Genomic DNA, 25,681 nt, shown 5'->3' with positions numbered 1-25,681 from the left:
ATAAGGATATGACCCCCATAAACAGTGTCAATGTGAGACTTTGTTATTTAGGTCACTGTTTGTTTAACATCAGCATTATTCGTGTTGGATCTACTTGCAGCTGGGTATGTAGGACGCTGCTGTCATAAAGATATTAGTCACTTTACATGCAGTACCCTAATTCCACCAGTAGAGGGAGGACTGGAGGAGCTCAGATTGCATATGTTACAGCAGCCGCCGATCCTGTACTTATGTAGCAGAGCGGAGTTTGTTATTTGGTTTAACATGCCGTGGAGCAGGAAAGAAGGCCATTTGTGTAAGATTCGGAGAACAGAAAGGCAATGAATGTAAAAGACCAATAAATCAGCCTCCCTAAATCACAGGCAAAAGAGTCCAGTCTTATTGGAGTGACCCCTGCTGAGCCTTGGGAAAGAGTCAGGCTACTTCATCTTCTGCCAGCTCTTAGAATTAGGTGATGGCTACACAAGACTAGAGATGTTAGGATAGGTAATCAATATTAATTTTGCTGGGATTCCAACACATGGCACTGCCCTGATCTACACCGCGTGTAGTGCTAAAAGTTGGCAGATTTGTATGCTGTGTCGTCACAGAGCCACATTGTCTCATAGTAATGGAAAGAAATGGGAAATGGAAATAGAAAATATTGTGACTTTGCCTGGATACTCTGTTTCTCAAGTACTACACAACTCTTCTGTCTTCATACACATCTATGTACAAAGCTATTCTGGATGTTGTGCAGATGTTGCTGGCCACAATAGTTAAATGGCGGAGGGGTCGGATCTTTATTAATCGGATTTTAACGACGTAACCCTGAAGTTCAGCAATAAATCTAGGTTTGGACAAACCCTTTAAGACTACAAATGTCAAGTACTTCTAATATTGGCCACTAAGATCGAAAAGCGGGTGCCAGGCTCTCACTGCACCTAGTGGGTCTTATGGTAACCTTATTGACTGTAGGAGCCTAACACTAGGACCTTATGTTGTGTGATTACATGTCACCATGTAGGCTTATGCTTAACATGGTTTTCTGCCATTGACATTTAAGTCTTATTCACAGTTTAGGGAATAAATGTCTGAATTCCTGAATTACAGCTGCCGGGTTTCCTCAAAATCAAGAGAACTTTGCCCCTCAGTGCCCTCCTAAATGAGTGTTGGTATGCATGCTTATGTAACTTAAATAACGAAATTTCACAAAAGCTCAAACCTTAACCTATTATGTAAAAGGAAACATTCGATGGGGGGGGGGGGGGGGGGCGGCGCAGGGGAACACAGGTGAGAAAGTCCAAAAAAATACCTAAAGATTCAACAGAAGAAAAAAGTCAATTGATCACCGCATCAATGTCCTTGCCCGCTCTCTATTAGCGCACATCAAGCACCGAGAGTGAAGTTAGATTACACAGTACCTTTCTTGGTGGAAAAAGGTGTGCTCGTATTCCACGCTCTCACTCAGCTTTCCTCCGGTCTTGCTGGACGAAAACTCCGGATCGTTGTTTGTTACCGGTGCGTGGATAAAATCCTCCGACCAGGAACTGCTGCCGCCGTGTTGTGTGTTCCACAAATTTCGCGGTAACTCCGGTTCACTCGTCAAAAGGAAGAGAAGATAACACGCAGACAACTTTTTGGGTAATTAAGTTGAAACATTTATTCAATATACTCACAAACAAAAGTTAAAATAAGGCCTTTAGTAATTTAAAAATGCACGTTCGGTTTTCCTCGCCCGACTCCGAGTTTCGCCTACACGGCTTCTTCCGGGGCTGCTTATGTAACTTGTTTGGGGACTTTTGGTACATCTTTCTCCAGTAGTCTTATAGGAGTGAGTAGAGCAGTAGTAGTAGAGCACGTTTTCGCATATACAGCTAGTAAAAGGTTGCTATAGAGTCCTATTAACTAACTGACCCCCTTTTTTTTTTTAGCTAAAATTATTTCCCCTACAGTCACTTAAATCAACTTTTATATTATCTGGCATCTTAGAAGGCATGTGTGCTCGGCCGGCCTGTTCCATTTACTCCTCCCCATGTCCAATGCCTCTTGTCAGCATGTCATGTGACCAGAGTGACATCAACACAGGTTTTTTAGCCTCCAAACATTACCAAACTGTACGCCATGCATATATTTAATCCCATGAAATCACAGCAGCCTCCATAGACTTGTAGTCTTCCCCATCCTCGATGGAGGCTGCTGTGATTTCATGTTATCAGATATATGCATGGGGTAGATGTCTTGGATGTAAGAGGACCTTAGATGACATAATGCTGGTCACTTAACTTTAAGAGCCCAATGAGCTCTATCTCAATGTTTCATACAGCAAAATATCATAGCAGCGAGACCTGTCAATCAAGAAGGCAGAACAGTGCAAGTAACTCATGAATATGTAGGGCTTCATTGGACTCCTGTAGTCTGATGGACTCGTATCAGGTGAGTTGCATATAAGTTTTGTAACATTTCAGCCATGGAAAGGAACCAAGAAGTGTCCAAGAATGCACCATGTAACAGCACCATTGGGGATAATGGCAATGCTTTTTAAACATAGTTTTAAATTAAGTCTTTACTTTTGGTGGGTTAATGACAGGTTCTCTTTAAGGAATTAATGGGGAAAACCCTCATGAAGAACACTAAACCTTGAGACCATTGTCCCCTCTTATGAGCCGTTCCACGCTTGGAGAGGTGTTCTTTAATAGAATGATGACCAAGGTAACCATAAGAAGCCTAACTCCTGTGACCACTAATTTTCTCACATGCATCTCCACGTCTGGCTGTCTCTGGATACCTTTATGTATATAGGTGTATTAGATGTCAGTTGTTCCATTATAATGCTACCTGGCTATTATAAGTTGTGTAGTGTAGTTGTAGTGCTCCTTTAAGATCTCTATTGCCAGAGTATATTGTTCTGCCTGTGAAAGGCAATGTGTCCTTCTTTGTGGCACGTGCAGATGAATGTGACAGTGGCTGCTGTGGTGTACAAGTGCCTCCATTATTCGTTGTTCTTGCTCTTCGGGAAAGTGGCGATTATTGAAATTTTTCCAAAATGCTGGTTTGTTCACAACCTCTGCTGCCTGTTTATTAAATGAGGGTTATTTGCTTAGCTTGAGGGAATTGCCAACTATCAAAAAGAGAGTGAAAAAATTGTGACATTGCTGCTGCAGAATGGTCTTCATGTGTTATTACCTTGACCCTTAGCTTTCCTGCATTAGTAAGGATGCAGTTACATCGCTCTTTCTACGTTTCTTCTCTTCCAGTTTCTTCACTACAAGTTGCGTTTTGCAGTTTTCCTCCCAGGGCATTAGACCTGGCCTCACGACTATGGTAGCGCGACATCTAGACAAAAACACAATGGGATACATCCAGTGGCGCTGGGGCATCCAGTCTGCAATGAACACTAGTATTGTCCGGGACACAAAGACCAGCCACTTCACTATGGCCTTCCAGGTGAGGATAATATAATATGTGGGATATGTAAATGTTATCTCTCTCTATTGTGTAAAACTTCATCCGCTGTTACTGTGCTAACTTTCTTCATCTCCACTGAGATGAGTGAAACTCCAGCCCTTTACCTGAGCTGATTTGACTGGAGCTTGGCTCATGCATGTTGTCCTGCCCCTGTGCTCGATTGCCCCTTTTGCTTGATTAGTTCCTTTGGTTTTCTCCCCTTGCTCGACTGGTGCCTGCAGTTTCCCCCTTTGCTCGATAAGCGCTGCCCCCCCCTCGACTGCTGCCTACATTTTGCCACCCCCCCCCCCCTCCCAAGTGCTTGACTGGTGCCAGCAATTTGCCCCCCAAGTGCTTGACTGGTGCCTGCACTTTGCCCCCCAAGTGCTTTACTGGTGCCTGCACTTTGCCCCCCAAGTGCTTTACTGGTGCCTGCACTTTGCCCCCCAAGTGCTTGACTGGTGCCTGCACTTTGCCCCCCAAGTGCTTGACTGGTGCCTGCACTTTGCCCCCCAAGTGCTTGACTGGTGCCTGCACTTTGCCCCCCAAGAGCTTGACTGGTGCCTGCACTTTGCCCCCCAAGTGCTTGACTGGTGCCTGCACTTTGCCCCCCAAGTGCTTGACTGGTGCCTGCACTTTGCCCCCCAAGTGCTTGACTGGTGCCTGCACTTTGCCCCCCAAGTGCTTGACTGGTGCCTGCACTTTACATCCCCCCTCCTTCCAAGTGCTTGACTGGTGCCTCCACTTTACATCCCCCCTCCTTCCAAGTGCTTGACTGGTGCCTGCAGTTTGCCCCTGTGCCCGCTGTCTTGTGCCTGTCCCTCCCTAACATTACTTTTGAACAGCATTGGATCGCAGCCTTTTCTGTGGCATAGGACTTCTTTTTGAAGTACTCATTTGATATGAATAAATGTTTTCATTAAATCATAGGAATTGTCTGCTTCTGTACAGCTCTGTAAGTACGTAAATAAATTTCTTGTGTTAGGATAGCAGTTGCGCCTCCAGAAAATAATTTATCACCCAATGCAGGCTGAATTATACAGTAAGTGATCGTTTCCAGCCTGTCGGGACCACGAGACTGCGGAGTCCCATATATAATGTACACATAGTAGCCAGTAATAGATTGTGGCTGAGCAGTGTACACCCTCATCATGAGTGCTGTGTCTCCGGATATGGGGCGAAACGTCAGAGACTTTAATTCCATGTCGTCTTTCGGAGATTGTTCCACTCCACTTAAGTTGAATTGGAGAGACCGGGTATAATTAAAACCCAAATCGCTATAACCATTATATGAATGTTTTATGCCTTTCAATTACACTCTTTAATAAATGTACATTTTATGATCCCTTTTTGGGCTATTTTGGCTGATGCATTGCTTTTTGCAAAACCTATAAATATAAAAGTGAGCTACATTAAAAATACTAATGCAAAAAAGGGGGGGGGGTATTGTGTGCTGAGAGCTACAGGCGACAGGAGAAGAACCATTGTCTGCTAAGTGCAGCTATCAGCAATGTCCTATCTCACACACCCGCCAGCCCATGACGGCAGGCCAACGCGTTTCACATTAACCAGGGGTCACCATAAGTAGTGCAATGAAACCGCTTCGCCCTCCTGTTTATGAACACATCCTTAAATATCACACGCCCTGGCATCTTACTGAGATGATAGTTAATCTCATTTCCCAGCTGGCTCGCTCATATGGTTAAAATTTCAATTAAAAGAGTTGGGGAAAAAAAGATGCAGAGGGACTTTATAGCTGAAGAAAGGTTTTATTAGCTCTTTTTTTCCTCCCTTTTTAAACCACTGAATCTATATAATAAAACACGCCAGGCTGTAGATAACAAAGCAATTAGCAAACTATGGTGTGCATAAAGGAAGCTGACAACAGAGACAATAGACGCACATAACAAGGGCAAGTGCAGATTTGCAGACTGGATTCTGAATGGCAATATGCCACAAATTACAATGCCCCATTCACATGTAGCGCAAAAATTAGCTTGCAGGAGATTTACTTTTTATTTTGCGGTAACACCCATATTATAACCTGTCAAAGGGAAGCTGTTATAAGGATTTAGATTTCCAAACCTATTATTCAGGGTGGTGAAAGGGTCTAATGACCTGAATGGAGTTGCTGGAGTGGAATGGTCATAAGCTACCATGGCCTATGGGGTACCAGTTAAGCCAGAAGGTGACATACCCCCTAGCGTGACTCTTCTCCGCCTCTGTCATCCCTTACTGGTAGCATCTATAAACTCTATTCAGAGTAAGCCTAATTTTTGCAAAAAGGCTAGGTTGGAGATTTGTGGGCCTCATTCCTCCTTTAAAGGGAGCCTGCCCGCTAAACTTTAAAACTGTATTCCAGGGGAATCCTGGTTACACATAAGGGATAACTTACAGATGTTGAACCCTAACTTATCACAAGAACGGGGGTTTGTTGTAAACTCGAAAGAATAGAGCTGGTCACACATGTATCCCACAGCTCTATGCATTCTGCATGGCACTCCCAGGGATATCTTGGCACAGACCTCAGCTACTTCCAGCCGTGTCATAGTGATACAATGGAGTAGTAGTGTGCATATACAACCATCACCGTTGGCCATCACCAAAATATCATTTTATATAGATTTAAAGTTTGAGAACAATGGAGATTCTCTAGGATTCTTAAAATAACTGTGTTAAAAAGTTGTAGTGGTCCACCAACCTAAGTCTGTAGTAGCTCCTCTGATCAGGGTTCTATGTAAGAGTTCTACTTACGGAGGCTGCCTTGTAGGTGTGTGGAGACTTATAGTCGTGGACGCTTCACTAATGGATTCTGGGAAAACATGCACATAAGTTTTCCAGGATGGGATAGGGAAAACCATGTAAGGCTACCTTGTAAGGCTGCTCCTTGACATCAAGCATGAGCTACTAGAGGCCATATGAGATAATGTGGGGTTAAAACTAAACCAGTATATCTGGTTTGGCTGAGAGAGAGACTTGTGACTAGGGTTGGGAAGTCACAAACCTCTCGCTCAGCCAAACCAGACCCAATCAGGTTGGAAACGCGCTGTCTACAGCTGGCAATATGTTCCTTGTGGAATAGATATACTAGTTTTTAATCCCACATAAGGCTTCCTGAAGGTCATGCTTCTTCACATGGTAGCTAAAAGAGGAGTGGCTTTCCTTATCCCATCCTGGAAAACTTGTTTACATATTTCTTGGAAGTCTCCTTACACATTTTGAAACAAAGATCGGTCTGCTGGTGATGTCTAGAAAATGTGTAGTAAAGCCACGTGCACTGACCTCCACCTCACCAAGCACAATACACAATGGGGGTCATTTACTAAGGGCCCGATTCGCGTTTTCCCGACGTGTTACCCGAATATTTCCGATTTGCGCCGCTTGTACATGAATTGCCCCGGGTTTTTGGCGCACGCGATCGGATTGTGGCGCATCGGGGCCGGCATGCGCGCGACAGAAATCGGGGGGCGTGGCCGAACGAAAACCCGACGTATTCGGAAAAACCGCCGCATTTAAAAACCGAAAATGTGTCGCTTGGGGAGCGCTCACCTTCACCTTCTATGGGATGGTGCATTCCGGGGCGTTAAGATTATTTTCGGCGCTGCAGCGCCACCTGGTGGACGGCGGAGGAACTACCATCTTAAATCCCAGCCGGACCCGAATCCTGTGCAGAGAACGCGCCGCTGGATCGCGAATGGGCCGGGTAAGTAAATGTGCCCCAATGTGTGGAAAGAGTGAATCGCCAGGACATTTTTCCCTCCATGAGTTTCAGATCTAATATGTTTGAGTTCTTGAACCACTGCTGCATAAAGGCATGCCGGTTTAGTGGGCACAAACAGCATTACAAAGACTTTACCTGTGAGCAGTTCATCCCAGTTTCAAATGGTTGACCTGCTATAATTAAAAAATCATGTCTGTATTCTGACTGTTGCAGTCCCACTCCTGTACTGTGGTGTATTCCAGAAGATATTCCAGCTTATCCACTTCACCACCAAAGTCTTGTGCTCTTGTGAGAATAGCTTCCAGAGGACAAGAGGGGCCTCTCATTGTTTAATATTAACATTATTTTGGAGGATATTTTGTTAAAGGAACTGCAAAATGCAGCAATATTCCTCCTAAAGAAGATTTTGAATAAATTGACTGGTGGGTGTAACCATTCCTCTTGTCAAAAGGGTGTGTCCCTGTACATCCTAATACTACATTCACTGATTGGTCAGTGTGTGGGTTCAGGGATATTTATTTATATAGCGGGAATAACAGAGAAACTGCACAAAACCATTATAAGCATGTAAGGAGAAGTGGGGAGGCAGAGAGAAGGGATGTTTTACAATGTGGTTTCACTGATCCGAGGCAAAGGTGAGGAGCCTTGGATTACCAGGCGACACTTATCACCCCCTAGAAAAAATAGCAGCATGACTCAAACATTTCAAATTGCAAGTGCATTCACACGTTGCATTTACGGCAGAATTGAAGATGCATGTACATTGCTTTTATGTAAACAATATTTTTAAATGAAGTTAACACAATGTTAACACTGTTATTGCTGTAAATGTTGCATATATGTAACTTTTACATTGCTTGTACAAAAATGTTACATTACGTTGACATTGTATTTACAAGTGATGTAAAAATAATGTTTACATGGTATAAAAGTTTTGTTTAGGGTATGACTATACATATTATCACAGTCCTTTCCATTTCTATTTATAGAAGCCTGAAAAAGGTCTTTGATTGTTGGTCTTGTATTGTGCGACTTGTTTTTCAGCTTGGAATCCCCCATACCTTTATGATGGTCAGCTACCAACACAAATTTCAAGATGAAGAACAGACACGACTAAAGGGATCTGTTAAGTAAGTGGCGAGATGTGGTTGACATATAGCACCTCATGTGTTCCTTATACAGATGTACTTGGCATTCCTCCAATCAGACTTCCCTGTAGGCCATATAGCCAACTTCTCTTTTTTTAATACTGTGTGTACATATCTTTTAGCCTAATCCCACTTGAAAAATGAGTCCTTTGAAATTCTGAAACGCGTTGTGTCATTGAGTTACCAATAAAAAGTTTTGTATTAAGAGCTCTTCCAACTCCGTTCATTAACGGTGTGCGCCACATCGACAACCACTTCTCTACCAATTACGAGATGTCTTTTTTAGATGCGCTGACTATTCCTATGGGCTCCTATGGGCTTTTTGTTTTTTGGTCAATAGGAGGATTATTTAGAATACGTTTGGTTCAAATTTTACGTTCTTTCCCAAATGGTGATCACCTGCTGAAATTAGATAACTAATCACTAGAAACGAGAGCAGGAGTCCTATTTCTCATTGTGAATGGAGCAGCAGGTCTTTCATGCATACTACCGCTCCATCCATTCACTATGGCACCTATACACAGCACTGCCATACACATGAAGAAAGGGACCTGCTGCCTCATTCAGAAAGAGAAATGGCACCCTGGACATCTGATCCTTCTTATGTTGTCCTAGCTAACCTTACCATTTTATACATTTTAATATAGAACACATGCTGGGACTTGATACTGGCACCTTATTTGTTAGACTTCTGATGGCTATTGAATTATATGATCCAGCAGCTGAGGTTATTGTAGAAGCCCCATAACTGTAACGTCCGGGGATTAGTCCTTGCTATAAATGTGCTCATTTCATCACCCGGTGTCAGGCCTGTAAAAATGAGAATAGCAACGTACTTCTCTTCCATGCTGTATCTATTCTGGCCCCACGTATCGGTCGATGCGCTGACAGTGAATTATGAGCCTATTGCAATCCAATTAGGATTAACCCTGTGGTGCTCCGCTAATAACATTGTGATTATTTTTCCCCCTACCAATTGATTCATGTGTTGTTTAATCCCTTCAATGTCAGTGTCGAGAGGAGTGAAGTCAAGAGCTTGCCACTCCAGGGACTGAACTTATTGATTCCTCAGACTCCTAACAGGTTCCCAGGGAGAGGGGCATTTACTGCAGATCGCTTATACCAAGAGGCAAAACTGGTTAATTGATGGAGGTTTTGGTTTTGTTTTCTTCCTCAGAAGCAGATGAATCTATTAGTAAAGCTTGTCTGCTCGTTCTAGAGCATTTCTCCGTGCCCCATGGCAATTTAACTTTTAAGAAACAAGACTATCACATGCTGGGAATTGTAGTCAGCTGGAAGGACTAATGCAAGTCCAGCAAATTGAGGGTAATGGAACCCATGACTTGTGTTTTTTTAGGGCGGGCTTCTTTGGAACCGTGGTGGAGTATGGTGCGGAGAGGAAGATCTCTAGGCACAGTGTGTTAGGAGCCACAGTGAGCATCGGCGTGCCACAGGGAGTATCCTTAAAAGTCAAGTAAGTTATCTTCAAGAGGTGTTGTTTTACTACATGAAGGAAGTTTTTTTTGCAGTAAAATATTACTTTGCTTCTGTTTAACTACTCCATAAAGAAGGTCTGCCTAGGTTGAGATGTTCATTATGAGGTTCTGCAGCAGCTAAGGCGTACGTTATGTTTTAGAGCAGTTGAAGTGTGCATTAACAAATAAGATATTACTAAGTAATAACGTGGTTGGATGGAACAATAGGAGCAAGTGCCCTGATCGCAAGAGCATTCAATCTATGATACACTGGTGCTTTGTGTGGCAGTGTATGGTTAAACCCCACCCCTCCTCCATATATTGCAGGGGGCTCCAGCGGCTGGAATTGTACGCCAGGCAGGGCCTTGCACTCTAACCAGTGCCATGAGTCACCTGGCACGGCCCCCTTCATGCTCCTCCACCCATTTGGAGAGGACGTGGCATAAAGGGGAAAACTGGCGTACAAGTCTTGATACATCTCCCCCTAATGAGATTATGACCATTTAGAGCTGAGGTCCGCATTATGAGGTTCTGCAAGAGCTGGAGAGTATATTGAAAAGTTCTGCATCAGAACTGAGACACAGAACTGTGTAACACACCATGTAATATACATGCAGCTGTACATTTTTTTTTTTTTTTAAATTAGCGTACCTTGCAACAATGTTTAATGCTGAGTTTATTTATTAAAGATAACTTTTTTGCATTAAGCATATCCCATCTTCCACCACAAGGGGGTACATTGTACACATCACTGTGCCTTATAACTAGTTACTGAATGAAACGGCTGGAAAATAATAATTGTGCTGCGCATAATAAGATGTGTATGTAAATCTGTGCGGCTGTTTTCCTATGAAGAAGCCAGCATCTGTTTGAGGAATTGAGTATTTCTTTTTATTGATGTATTTATTTTATAGGCTGGCCGTTGCCTCAGATAGATGGCATTCAGGCTGACCAGCAGCTACTTATTAGCTGCACACCTATTACGGGGATGAGGATAATAGATGTGTCAAGTTTTGCTCTCGAGGTCAGATGAGATTCAGCGTTTGTTGCAAAGTATAAATTACGGCTTGTTTGGTGGCTCAGAGCCCCGCAGACGGTTTTTATTAATCTGTTCTTGCTCTTCTTTATTCCAGGTTGAATAGAGCCAGTCAGACATATTTCTTCCCCATTCACCTGACAGATCAGCTTCTACCAAGTGCAGTGTTTTACGCCACTGTGGGGCCCCTTATTATCTATGTAGCGATGCATCGGCTTATCATCAAACCTTACCTCAAGGCACAGAAAGAGAAGTAAGTACCTTTCCATGGCTTATCCTATAACTCACCCAGACAACTCCTGTATGGGCAGGAAAAGCCAGGTTTGCATTAATATAGAGATTTTTCTCTGTAGCTAAACTGGCCAAATAAGTTTGCTGAATGTTTAGTTTAAACTTTTTCCCTATAATCATAAAATGTCCTATTCTTGGCACATCCTCTTCTGCCCAGCCGACTTTTAGTTAAATTTTCGTCTAAGAAAGCTGGGTAGCATCTTATAAGATAGGTTCAATTGCTAAGGTTTATGACCTGACCAGGGGTGTTGCTAGGGTGGTAAAAGATCCGGGGCACGGGCCCCAATGCATATATATCACAATTTCAGTAATGCACACTCCTGTATATACAAGCTATAGACAACACATACAGCTACAGAAAACACAGGAGAAATCCCTACTTGTTACATCCAGTGACTGCAGGTGATGTGTCCTCTATCTTCTCCATTAGGTCCTGGCATCACCACGTCTTTTCTTCAGCCACGTGTCCTCCCTGTAGAGATCACCACACAGACATCTCATGTTCTTTATTGTTCCTACATCTTGGTCCCCTACCAGTGTTATCCTGCTGCCACCCCTAACACTCCCTCTCCTTTACTGTAAGGCCCCATTCACACACACACACATGATATGCCACAGCCAGGACTGCCTGCTTGGGGAGGTGGAGGGGTGAGCGCTCCTCCCCCCTCCCATCTCTATAAGAAGCCCTACAGCAGGGCCATTCTTACGGAGAAATGGCACGGTGACACACGACTGTGCTCACCGTACCGTGCACAATGCACTCCTATGGTGGCGGTATGCTAGCCGCTGTGAAAGGGGCCCAATAGAGACAGAGTCCTCCTGAAAATACTGTTAACACAGAAACAATATATGCTTCCTAGTAAAACATGTTGTAAAAGCCATAAAACCTATATATATTATATATATATATATACACACTCACTGGCTACTTTATTAGGTACACCATGCTAGTAACGGGTTGGACCCCCTTTTTGCCTTCAGAACTGCCTCAATTCTTCGTGGCATAGATTCAACAAGGTGCTGGAAGCATTCCTCAGAGATTTTGGTCCATATTGACATGTTGGCATCACACAGTTGCCGCAGATTTGTCGGCTGCACATCCATGATGCGAATCTCCCGTTCCACCACATCCCAAAGATGCTCTATTGGATTGAGATCTGGTGAGTACATTTGAGTACAGTGAACTCATTGTCATGTTCAAGAAACCAGTCTGAGATGATTCCAGCTTTATGACATGGCGCATTATCCTGCTGAAAGTAGCCATCAGATGTTTGGTACATTGTGGTCATAAAGGGATGGACATGGTCAGCAACAATACTCAGGTAGGCTGTGGCGTTGCAACGATGCTCAATTGGTACCAAGGGGCCCAAAGAGTGCCAAGAAAATATTCCCCACACCATGACACCACCACCACCAGCCTGAACCGTTGATACAAGCCAGGATGGATCCATGCTTTCATGTTGTTGACGCCAAATTCTGACCCTACCATCCGAATGTCGCTGCAAAAATCGAGACTCATCAGACCAGGCAACGTTTTTCCAATCTTCTACTGTCCAATTTCGATGAGCTTGTGCAAATTGTAGCCTGTTTCCTGTTCTTAGCTGAAAGGAGTGGCACCCGGTGTGGTCTTCTGCTGCTGTAGCCCATCTGCCTCAAAGTTCGACGTACTGTGCGTTCAGAGATGCTCTTCTGCCTAGCTTGGTTGTAACGGGTCTGCCCATTCTCCTCTGACCTCTGGCATCAACAAGGCATTTCCGCCCACAGAACTGCCGCTCACAGGATGTTTTTTCTTTTTCGGACCATTCTCTGTAAACCCTAGAGATGGTTGTGCGTGAAAATCCCAGTAGATCAGCAGTTTCTGAAATACTCAGACCAGCCCTTCTGGCACCAACAACCATGCCACGTTCAAAGGCACTCAAATCACCTTTCTTCCCCATACTGATGCTCGGTTTGAACTGCAGGAGATTGTCTTGACCATGTCTACATGCCTAAATGCACTGAGTTGCCGCCATGTGATTGGCTGATTAGAAATTAAGTGTTAACGAGCAGTTGGACAGGTGTACCTAATAAAGTGGCCGGTGAGTGTATATACATACATATAGGTTTACACACAATACATGGTTCCCCTTATTGTGCCACTCACCTAATAATGTTCGATAATGTGACCCAAAACTAAGTAATGCCGTCCCTAATAGTGCCCACATAAAGAATCCCCTCACCTAAAAATACCTACACTAAGTAAAGGTCCCCATTGAGAAGTTCCCCAGAGTCCTCTATAATGTCCCCCACAGCCCTCTGTAATGTACCAGAGCTCCCTGTAACGTCCATCCACAGCCCCCAATAATGTCCTCAGAGCCCCCCAAATGTCCTCACAGCCCCCCAGATGTCCTCACAGCCCCCTGTAATGACCCCCAGAGCCCCCTGTAATGACCCCCAGAGCCCACTGTAATGACCCCCAGAGCCCACTTTAATGTCTCCACAACCCCCCCAAAGTTTTCACAGCCACCAGTAATGTCCCTAAAACCAAATGTAATGCCCCCCTTTTCCCCCCCAATGTCTTTGCAGACCCCTGTAATGTTACCCACAGCCCCCTTTAAAGTCCCCACAGTTCCCAGTAATGTCCCCATCAGTCCCCCAAAAGTCTTCACAGCCCCTAGTAATGTCCTCAAAGCCCCCTGTAAAATCCCCCACAACACACAATAATGTCCCCACAGCCCCCAGTAGTATTCTTAAGGTCGCCTGTAATGTCTTCACAACTGCCTATAATGTCCCCAAAGCCCCACAAAGTCTTCACAACCCCCAGTACTGTCCCCCAAGCCCTATGTAATGTCCCCAACAACCCCCCCCCATGTCTTCACAGCTCCCAGTAATGTCCCCACAGCCCCTTGTAATATTCCCCATGCCAACCCCCTCAATGTGCCCCCACCACCACTCATAATTTTGTTTTGCAAACCCCAGACAGTGCATTTGACCGACCACATTGCTAGAGACAGGACTCATATCATAGTCCACACGCCCTGTCAAGACTGCAGCACTTTACTCCTATCATGACAGCAGGGAAGCAGGGGACTCTTTGTATTATATATCACTATGATGCAAGGAATCCCATCCCTGGCTGATATGGAACAGGAAATGGAATGTTGTGTGATTCACAGCAGAGTGAAGTTGTTCTGCCTCACTTCTTGATTCATAGGTGGATGAAAAGTGAATAGTGGATGAAAGAGAAGGCAATTTACCTACAAATGTGTGAGATTCCTTCTCTAATACCTGCAGTAAAAGCCTACAAATATAAGGCTTCCATGCAAAGCTCAGAAGGTTTATGTCATTTGTTGATAAATATTCTTAAAAAAAATTATATATTTTTTTTTTACTAAAAATGACAGAGAACTCGAGAAGCAAAGGGAAAACTCGGCGAGTGACATCTTAAAGAAGAAGCAAGAAGCGGAGGCTGCAGTATGTACCATCATATTCCTTATCATATAATGCTTTTAAAGTACAATTGTAGAGTATAAAAACTTTTGCCTAACTCTGCACTAAGCAAAAATAAGCAATTCCCTAATTTACTATAAATTGTTTAGCAGCTGGCACAGGCTTCAGGTTGGCCAATTACAAACAAGCAGTCCTGCATCGTTTAAAAAGTACTTGGTTGCAAGAAAAAAAGTTTTGTATTGTGTTAGCTAGTTGAAGAAATTCCTGTTGCTTTTGATTTGCTTTTTATTTTGGTAAAATAAAATAATCTTGAGAGCAACCATCTGTGTCGCTTCAGAAAGACTGTGTTATACCACCCTTGATGAAGGGAGCTAAGCTGTTCCAAAAGCTTGCTTATAACATCTTATATTTCAGTTAGCCGTTAACCCCTTCACGCTCCGTGATGGATATATCCGCCACGGAGCTGTGAAGGTTGTATGAAGAAGGCTCACGGGCTGAGCCTTCTTCATACAGAGATGGGCTTTGCTGCATATCGCAGCAAAGACCCATCGCTATCACCCGCGGTCGGTGCTTGCACCGATCGCGGGTGTTAACCTTTTCTTTGCCGCCGGCAAAGTCGCCGGCGGCACTTTAAATTTGGCGGCGCGTGGGCGCCGCCATCTTACCTCCGATCGCCGCTCCCCCGAACGTCATCGGGGGGCGGCGATCGGTTGCCATGGTAGCCTCGGGTCTTCGTTTGACCCGAGGATACATGGCTTCTGCATATGCATTACAATGAGCCTGTGGCTCATTGTAATGTATAGTGAGCAGAAATGCCATATACTGCGATACAGCAGTATTGCAGTATATGGCAGGAGCGATCAGACCATCTAGGGTTAATGTACCCTAGAGGGTCTAAGAAATAGTGGGGAAAAAAAGAAAAAAAAAAGTTGTAAAAAAAATAATAAAATATTAAAAGTTCAAATCACCCCCCTTTCCCTAGAACTGATATAAAATATAATAAATAGTAAAAATCACAGACACATTAGGTATCGCCGCGTCCCAAAATGCCCGATCTATCAAAATATAAAAACGGTTATTGACGGCGGTGACCTCCGGAACGGCAAATGGCGCCCAAATGTCCAAAACGCGGCTTTTACACCTTTTTAGATGACATAAAAAATGTAATTAAAAATGATCAAAATGTTGCACAGTCCTCAAAACGGTAGCAATGAGAACGTTGGCTCATTTCGCAAAAAATGACCCCTCACACAGCTCCATGCGCCAAAGTATGAAAAAGTTATTCGCGTCAGAAGATGGCAAAATTTTTTTTTTCTTTTTTGTACACATTCGTTTAATTTTTGAAAATGTATTAAAACACAATAAAACCTGTATAAATTTGGTATCACCGCGATCGCACCGAACCAAAGAATAAAGTAGAGGTGTTATTTGGAGCGCAGAGTGAAAGTCGTAAAAACTGAGCCCACAAGAACATGACGCACATGCAGTTTTTTTCAATTTTTCCACATTTGGAATTTTTTTGCGGCTTCCCACTACATGGCATGGAATAATAAATAACATCATGGGAAAGTAAAATTTGTTACGCACAAAATAAGCCCTCAGACAGCTCTGTACACGGAAAAATGAAAAAGTTATGGATTTTTGAAGATGGTGAGCGAGAAATTAGCGAAAATACCCTGCGTCCTTAAGGGGTTAAAAGGTATCACAATCTCAAGAAGGTGACTTTATTTCAAAAGAAACCAGAAAGTACTTGGTGTGATGCAAAGGACCTTATTGATGTCACAGGAATGTGACTCATCACATGCTTCAGTTCGGCCAATTACTAACATGCTGTCCTCTTCTGGCTTCAGTGGGGTGAGCTGATGTCACATTAAGTGCCCACCCACATCAGAATTAGCTGAATCTGAATCTCATGTTCTGTATGCCAGATATATCTCAGGCTAGGAAGAAGCCAGCAGCATGATGCAGGTATCGTTGGCATGGTTATCAAAGGCTCTCTCCAGCTGTGCTAAAGCAATCTTTTGTCAGTAACTTTACAGTCACGCTCTAAACCATGTGAGAGAAAATGCATTTTTTTCATTATCAGTAGCCAAGTTTCTCTGTAGCCATGCGATAGGAATTTAGAAGTATACATTGTGCTTATCTTAGATGGTCATTTAATTTCTTATGGGTGCTTGCTATCAGTAGCAGGAAGTTTCGGGTCAAGCATACATGTCCTTAAGGGTGCGGTCACACGTCATGTTTAACGCATGCGTTTAAAAAAAGCATTGCAACAGCTTAAGAGGGATTTGCCTAATTAAACAGCTGTTAACACTTGCGTTTACACAACGCAAATGTTAATGCATGCTTTAACAATGTGTTAACACAATATTAACACATGCGTGTTAACAACTGTTTAATTAGGCAAATCCCTCTTCAGCTGTTGCAATGCGTTTTTAAACGCATGCGTTAAACGCAACATGTGACCACACCCTAAGACAATGCAGGCTCAGAAAGGGTGGTCCCAACACAGCTGTAGCTTCATTCAAACAGTGGAGATTAGAGGGACCTTTATTCTCCATAGTTTAACCATGTAAATTCTATGATCAATGTACATTTATGATGATCGAAAGGAGCCTTTGGTCCTGGCACAGAGAATCAATGTGACACAACCAAAGCCCATATCTACTACTAGCAGACATCATAGGGTCCAATAAAGGAACCTAGGACACATTGATTGCATTAATAGAAAGGTGCATCTCATTTGGTTTTTGAATGGCATAACAATGAAACTTTTAGCAACCCCTAGAAATCAGAAATCAGATCTTAGGATTACTATTCCTTAACTTCTGATGTAATAAAAAAACACAAGTCCAGCAACATGATTGTTCTGTGTCTTTTGATTTGTAGGTCCGTTTAATGCAAGAGTCTGTACGGAGGATCATAGAAGCTGAAGAAGCTAGAATGGGTAAATTATAGACCTTATAGACATTATTTTTTTATTAGGAATGTATTTGCTAGGAGGAGTAACCGAGGATCTGCACAATGCAAAGTTTAGGATTTTTGTCTTATAGGGGAATATCAGTATTTGCAGAAACCTATCATGGAATTTTCTTTATAAAGGATATAAACACCTCAGGTGGACATCTTCATCTAAAATAATATTTTTGTGTTTTAGGCTTAATAATATTGAACGCCTGGTATGGGAAGTTTGTTACTGATAATAGCCGGAGGAACGAGAAAGTGAAAGTCATTGATGTGACGGTGCCCCTACAGTGCCTGGTCAAAGACTCAAAGCTAATCCTCACAGAAGCTTCCAAGGTAAGTTTGATTATACCATACAGGCTGACTGCAGAGAAACATGGTCAACCTGTAGAATCTGACCCATATGTTGGAACAATAGCACAAATTGAACACTTTGCGCAGGACCGCAGTCCTTGCTTCATGCAGAATTATGATGCAAGGACTCCCAGTGCTGGCACTGTTTCAGTTCTTACAGTAATGGGTCTGCTGTGAAGCCGACAGACAGGGAATCCTTGCATCATATTTCTCTATTATACAAGGACTCCCGCCCTGTGCAATGTGTGCAGTCCGCAAGATCAGACCAACATACACACTGAAAATGTTTGTCTGCAACTGGCCTGGTTAGGAGAAATGTTTTGTTTATAGAGGACCTTTCACCAACTCTAACACTCTTTGCATCCATTAATAGTCTTCACTCCACCAATTTTATTTCTCTAGCCCCCACTGTTCCTTACCAACCAGTGCTGTTCGTTTGGCACCCAGTAAATGCATTTGGCTCTCTACAGTCAGGTGGGCAGTCAAAACCTACTAAAAAAAAAAAACAGATTTGCACAGGAAACAATTACTGTAAAGCATAAAAAAGAACTTTATTAAATGTATAATAGAAAGACATGCACAAGATAAAATACATAGAACAGATATTTGCACACTGGGAGGTAGCTAGTTAATGCTGGGGAGGAAGTTTAAAAACAACAAGGAGGCATGGACAATGACAAGGTATTGCATAGATGTTTGAAGTCAATCTAAAGTGCCAATATAAGCAATAATAAAGTGAAAGTAGTATTGGATAATGGAATCCTGTATGATAATTACCTAGGCACCAAAGGTATGCAGTCTCCAAGATAGAAAAACACCCCGACGCGCGTTTCGGCACGCTGCCTTCGTCAAGGCACGTGGGCAGTCCAAGGTCAAAGCATAGAGCCCGAGACCGCCCATGTGACAATAAAGAGCATTATCAGTATTTTTGTGCAAATCGTTGCAGAAATCTTTGTTGTACACTGCTGGGGACTAGAGCAAAAAATCCAACTGTGCTGAAATCAGTGCAGCGGAGACTATTGAAGGATTCAAAGAGATTGAGTTATTGGAAGGTCCTCTAAATGTTTGGAATAAAGTTCTCTCCCCTCTCATCAGCTGCCATGTAACACTGTCTCTCTCGTTTCTCTCTTAGGCTGGTCTACCTGGGTTCTATGACCCATGTATTGGAGAAGATAAAAGCCTAAAAATCCTTTACCAGTTTAGAGGGGTTCTTCACCAAGTCATGTCTGGGGACAATGAGGCACTTAGGATACCAAAGCAGTGTGAGTGTATATCAATATAATGTTACTGATTGTCAAGGATCATAGGGCAAAACCTTAATACAGACAAGGGCTAGGTGGGGGCTACCTTGCCTTTTCGAATATATTGTATTTGTAAGAATACCCACTTCATTTCGTTCCACGCCAAGATAAATTTTGCCACGAAAAGCCAAGACAATGCTACAAAACACTTATATAATAGTAAAGCAGGCAATACCACACACAACACATAGATTCATTACACCATGGTAATGTCCTCTTACCGCCTCTGATCTTATATCCTCCTCTTCTTACAGCTCACAAGATCGATGCGGATGGCTAGCCTACTCCAGAAGCGGAGCTATAATATTCAGAACTCGTATATCCTGAGCCCGGAACCTCGACCCTGGACTTTCTGCTCATGAATCCTTCAAGCTGAACATTTTTTAAGACTATATGTATTATTAAAAAAAGGAGGAAAAAAAAAGTTGTCAAAAGTATATGATATAATACTCATAGGAAGATACAGTGACACTGTTTTACCAGAGCCATATCTTTTAAGTCGGGATCAATTGGTTTTACCCCTTGGTACAGTTAAATAGCAATTAGTCTGTCATTCTCTGGCTGTTGTGGAACTACAACTCTCAGCATGCACTCATGTGCTGTACGTTGTACCTCACTAGCTGGAGAACCAGCGCCATTGCTCTGCTGAATGCACAGCTTTCTCTGCCTGTTACATGTGATGTATGTGTCCACTTATCATCTCGCCTTAAAGGAACCCTACACTAAAAGGGGAATAAGAAACATGGCTTCTTCCTTTTTTTCAGTGTTTTAGTAGGAACAGATGATATAAATTCCCTCCATGTAAAGGTCTGCAGAGGATCTTTGTGCTTCGAATGTCATTTTGGGGCCAGATTTTTTTTTGTGGAAACCCTTTCCGTCATCCTAGCAGTATAATCTCTTTCACCCCTATCCTGTATTTATTGGCTGATAATGGGAACAAAAGAATGTATTTTCATTAAGGGCTTCTCAAGGCAGCCATTTGCAACAATATTTATGTATTCAGTTCAACAGGACAAGGCTACTACATTTCTGGATATGCAAGAGCAAGGATTTTACTGTATTTTAGACCTAGTTTAAAAAAATGCTGTTACTGCTTTGGCGCTGCTTTTGCTATACTCTAGTCCAGCATTTGGACTAGAATCACTCAATTGGGAGCAAGCCTATGGTATTCTAGGGCTTTTTGGTACAATATTTTGTTATGGTGTAAGGTATCATACAGGGTTCTCCAAAGCATGTTTTTTTATTCGCTCTACTATGCCAAAAATTCCTGATAGGTTATAGTGGATGGCCCAGTACGTGTACCAGGAGGGGTGAGCACCTATTTATTGCATATAAATGCGTATACTTTTTTTAAAGTGCATATTTACGTTTTGAAACCCCATTGTTGAAGATGTTTTTTTTTTGTTTGTTTTTCCTTGCTCCATATTTAATCCTTGTCCCTGGAGAAGCTTGTTGCATTTTGTTTGACCTCAGGGCCTCTCTTGTGATATCATTATGCAGCCTGTAATCCTCTAGGCAGAGAATAGATTATTAGATGTCATATTTTGGGTGTCTTTATGATGATTGAAGGGGGGGGCGGGGGACATGTTACATGCCGCTGCTTGTCACTCCTGTACATCTCCATAGCAATCCTTTGTGTCTTCTGCCAAATACAGCGTCCACCCCGCAGATGTCCATTCAGGAGACCTGACCAGAAATTGCATGAAAAGGATCATTTTCTACTTTCTGCTCCACACACCAGAAATAAATACAATGTGAAATAAACCAGGATATTTTTCCAAGTCTTGCTGATTCTATGAGACTTGAGTTTTCTTCCAGTTTTACAACATTGTCACTTGCCACTTATATTAGTAGGTGTTTATTCTACTGTTGAATTCACTAGGTATGAACATTCCATTCCTTATCCTGCATTACATCTTGTATTATAACCCAGAGCTGATCCCACTATTCTGATGGTGGAGTCACTATGTACATACATGACAAACATGTACTGATCCTGCATTACATCCTGTATTATACACCAGAGGTGTACTCACTAGTCTGATGGTGGAGTCACGGTGTACATACATGACATTACTTATCCTGTACTGATCTTGAGTTATATCCTGTAGATCTTTTATTTTATATAAAAATGAAAAACATTACAATCATAAACATAAATCAAGCCATAACTACTGGCAAAATAAAACATAATAATAATAATGATGAAAACAAAACAATAATATAAACTAAAAGAGACTTCCGAAAATCTCCTGGCCCAGCCACACACACACACCACACAATCAGCATTATAAAATAAAACATTCACCCAGTCCCACCACCTAATTTTTATTTATTTTTTTTAAGTAATTTTTTTTCCCTCTCCTAATAAATAACTAAACAATACACAGCAAATTAGACATAAACTGGAAAAAAAAAAAACAATAACAAAAAACAAAAATTAAATATAACTAAATCCCACGCCCATCACCCTCCCACCCAGACACTGGTCTAACGTCCAAAGTTCACGTTGAGTAGTCCGGACCAGTGCCCAGGATCGTAGTGTCCAAATCCCGTCCACCCCCCTCCCAACCTAATCCCTACACCCCAAACCAACTTATATACACAAATACTATAATAATAATAGAGATACTTCCTGTCCCACTTGGACTGGGGACCATAGATATTAATTAGGCAAAGTTCTTGTCCCTTCATGAGGACATCCAGGATCAGGCACCTCCCCATTTCTAACTCACTAACTGGTCGGCATTCTACCAGTGTGGTAAAAAGGACCGCCACTCCGCTATACGGCTCAGCCGCAAGAGACCAATAGGAAGGCTGTGTCTCCTTTCCCTCTTAGCTTTAAACACGACCGCCAAATCTGGCAGCCTGGTCTCCTGCAAAAATAAAATGTAGGCTTCAACACGGCCGAGAAAATCGAATGCCGCAAATCTAGCCGCATCATACTTAATGCTGGCAACATTAAGGGACGCCAGCGTCAACGGAGTGGGTAATTGAGTTAAACGGCTTTCTTTTTCCCATCGCCCTTCTCAGTTTCAGAAGAGGGCCCTTTCCCTCTCTTTTTTGACACTGTAGTGTCCATTTTAGCTCTTTCATCCTTGTCTCCGGACTCCAGGTCAGTATCCCATTCTGAGGATGAAACATCCCCATCTCCTGAAAGCCCTCCCGCCCTCTCTGGAACCTCGCCTTCAACTTCTGAAGCAGAGACGTTGTCAAGGGCTTGAAACCGGTTGGAAAGACCAACCAGAGGGGAATCAGTTTTACTTTACTTAGGCTTCTGAGTCGGGGTGAGAGAAGATTCTCCCTTCTTTTTACTTGTGCTTTTCCTGTAGCCACGCCCTATTATCCTCATCCATTCTCTCATAATGGGAGGATTGTGAGAGCGTGGACGCTTCCTCCCTCTGGATCCTCCTGACATCCTCATCCAACTCATCATACCTTGGGGCCTCAGCAACAAGATTGGGCTGAAGGACAGGGCTGGGGGCAGTGACCCGCGACTCCCCCACTTCCCTGTCCCTTTGGCGCCTCTCCTGACACCTCTGTTGTGATGGTGTCACTTTCTTGTCTTTCTTCCCTGGCCCCTCAGTTCCTTCGCCTCTGCTAGTCCCCTCCCCAGCAGATACGGCCTCATCACCTTCACCCACTGTAGCCAGAACCGCATTAGCAAAAGAACGAAAACAAGAACTGATTTTGGCGAGACACTGCCTGAACAGCAAAGTCTTGCCAACCGGGCATGTTCTTTTTCAGCTCATAATTCCCCCAGAAGAGCTCAAGTCCCTCTGGGCGAACAAAACTGACATTGAACTTAGATGTGCCACAAGGATGAATCAAGGCAAAGATGTCTATCACCTTGAAACCCATATCTAGGAGAAGCTCAACCACCTTAGTTCTAGGAGGGCACTCATCACTGCCCCGCCACCTAAGACTGACCACATTCCTACGGCCGCCACCTGGCCCCGCTGTTGGGAGGTACCATGCAGTCTCCCACCCCCCCCCCCCTTTATTTTCTCGGAAGGCTCCAAAGCCATGCCACTATCCAGAAAGATAGATCAACCTCTCCACCCTCTACATTGATTGATCCCCTTTTCTCAGAGCCTCCAGAAGACGCTGCTGCAAAATATTGCCCCTAGCGCCCGAAGATGAGGAAGATGTAAAATCTCCCCCAGCAGTGAAACTGGCATAACTTCTGCCAGGAGTCGCCACCACTGGGGGCACAACAGGACCAGATCCCACCATACCCCCACTCATAACAGCTCCCTTATTACCTGCAAAACATCCCGCAACACCATCACCTCCCACCATAGCAGGACCACAAGTTCCAGCAACACCTCCAGCCACACCAGTATCTCTACTCACATGTACCTCCCCAGTTACAGAAACACCTCCCACCATAGCAGCACCACTAGTCCCAGCAATACCTCTCTCCATACCAACATCTCCACTCAAAGCAGCCCACCCCCACTCACAAAAGCTACCTCATTCACAGCAACACTGCCACTCACAGCACCACCGTCACCTGCATTTTCTCCCCCTGATAACGACCCTTCAGCCACAGCACCATTCACACTTGCTGGACCACATCCACTGAACCAATTCCCCCGGCCTGCATGGTCTGGCCAGAGGTGACCCCAACCCCAGATTGACTTTTGCCCTCTGCTTCTTCAGCGTTAGATGTCAGTTTGCGTTTAGTTGCCGTCCGTCTTTCACCAGTCTCTACAGGATGTCTTTTTTCAGCATTTTTATCCATGGAGTAACCGTCACCACTGGGACCCGAGACCGCCGCCGACACCAGGCTGACACCCCCCCCCCACCCCCTGTGGAGCAGGCCACACTGCCGCCGGTGCTAGATGGAACGCCCTCCGCGGGGCGACACTCAGTGTCCGGCCTTTCAGCCAATGCTTTCCCTACTCCATCTCCACTACTACAAGCAGAAATGGAGCCTTGCGCCTTACCACCTGGCGTTGTAATCTCCCTGCACCCTTGCACCGGGTCCACAGCAGAACTCTGGGGGGGGGTTAGGTAGCAGGGCTTGCACAGTGAGCTGACTCTGCGCTTTGCCCGGGGGGGTTTACAGGGAGGGGGGTAAATATGAATCTTACATCTTGCTGCTTTGCCTGGTTTTCTTAGCCTTCCTCCGACCACTCTCCCCAGCTGCTTCCTCTGCGAGCCCATCACCAAAAGAAAAGTTCTCCATGCACACTGGGGCTTGAGCAGCCGGATTTGTGCCATGAGCGCCCCTCCCTGGCTGCTGGTGTCACTGTCCTCCCCCGAGCGAGGCGTTACTGCTGGCTGTCCTGCAGAGGGCCCACTGCACGAGGCCTGCTGATCTTCCTGCAGGCCGCCACTTGTGTCCTGCTGCTTGTTATCAGCACCATCCTCCACCTGACTCACAGACTGAACCACATCAGCCTTTGCTCTCTGTTATCAGCCATATCTGCAAATCTGTTGTCTTTTAATAATTTTTCCTTGAATGGAAATATAATAATCTTCTCAATGTCCAATTTCAGTCTTTTAATTTCACCATTTCTGACCTTTGCTTCCCCATTGCTGTATTCACCCTGGCGAGGGCACAACATAGCTCCTCCCATAGTCTCCTGATGGTCTTAGTCGCCTCTTCGTACTCACAGAGGTGGCTTTGGACCCTGGAGGCATAGGAAGACAAGGACTCTCATCCGCACCAACTTGGGCACCCAGCTTCTGGGTTCTCCGCTTCTCAGGGGGAGTAAGAGCCGCATTGCTATGACTCCTGGTGGAACGTCTCACCCCTGAGTCCTCCATAGCGCTGGCCGGTTGCTGTCCTCTCCCGCCGAACTGGCACGGGAAGCAGGAGTCTGGGACTTGGCTCCCTCACTCATCCCCAGCTGCACACACCACACACCCTCTGCTAACGAGCTCCAGAGATGCATGCACTATTCTGCTGCTGGTGCAGTCACTGTGTACATACATGACATTACTTATCCTATACTAATCCTGCATTACATCCTGTAGATCTTTTATTTTATATAAAAGTAAAAAGCATAACACAAACATCCTGTAATATACTCCAGAGCAGCTCTCGCTATTCTGATGGAGTCATGTGCATCAGTATTAAGCACCATGCAATAAATGTGTGGTACCTGACCCACGCCTGCACCCTCCCCTTCCCCTCAGACGCTGGTCTAACATCCAAAGTTTACATTAAGTTGCCCAGACCAGTGTCCAAGGTCAGTTCCTAAATAAAGAAAATAATCCCACCACCATCACCCCTCTCCCAACCTTACACCATGTCCCAAACCCCAATATATACGATATTTAAAACATAACACAGAAAATATTGTACAAAACAAAATCTGTACATAAATCAATACCATAAAGCCCAAGTTCGTCGCCTGCAAACCCTACATCACTGATACAGCAGATTTTTGTTTTGTTTTCTGAGTATATACTCAGAAAACGAAACAAAAATCTGCTGTATCAGCATCATCCCAACACTAGGAGCTGAGATGAAAGACTAAGGGACACTAAAGGAAAACTCCATCCAAAGGATAGAGGCCCTC

General features: G+C 43.9%; 1 protein-coding gene across 1 annotated transcript in view; it reads left to right on the top strand.

Annotated features, from left to right (window-relative positions):
- Positions 1 to 20,926, top strand: part of DNAJC11 (DnaJ heat shock protein family (Hsp40) member C11) — a 99,824-nt gene extending 78,898 nt beyond the window's left edge. The window contains exons 8-16 of the mRNA XM_072156281.1: positions 3,237 to 3,426; positions 8,192 to 8,277; positions 9,653 to 9,769; positions 10,904 to 11,059; positions 14,481 to 14,550; positions 17,416 to 17,473; positions 17,684 to 17,826; positions 18,977 to 19,106; positions 19,400 to 20,926. Coding sequence (XP_072012382.1) covers positions 3,237 to 3,426; positions 8,192 to 8,277; positions 9,653 to 9,769; positions 10,904 to 11,059; positions 14,481 to 14,550; positions 17,416 to 17,473; positions 17,684 to 17,826; positions 18,977 to 19,106; positions 19,400 to 19,425 — 976 coding nt within the window. The 3' untranslated portion in view covers positions 19,426 to 20,926. The remainder of the gene's footprint in view (positions 1 to 3,236; positions 3,427 to 8,191; positions 8,278 to 9,652; positions 9,770 to 10,903; positions 11,060 to 14,480; positions 14,551 to 17,415; positions 17,474 to 17,683; positions 17,827 to 18,976; positions 19,107 to 19,399) is intronic.
- Positions 20,927 to 25,681: the final 4,755 nt, after the last annotated feature.

Source organism: Engystomops pustulosus, chromosome 6 (genome assembly GCF_040894005.1).
Source record: "Engystomops pustulosus chromosome 6, aEngPut4.maternal, whole genome shotgun sequence".
Classification (NCBI taxonomy): domain Eukaryota; kingdom Metazoa; phylum Chordata; class Amphibia; order Anura; family Leptodactylidae; genus Engystomops; species Engystomops pustulosus.
This window is presented reverse-complemented; position numbering and strand designations above follow the sequence as displayed.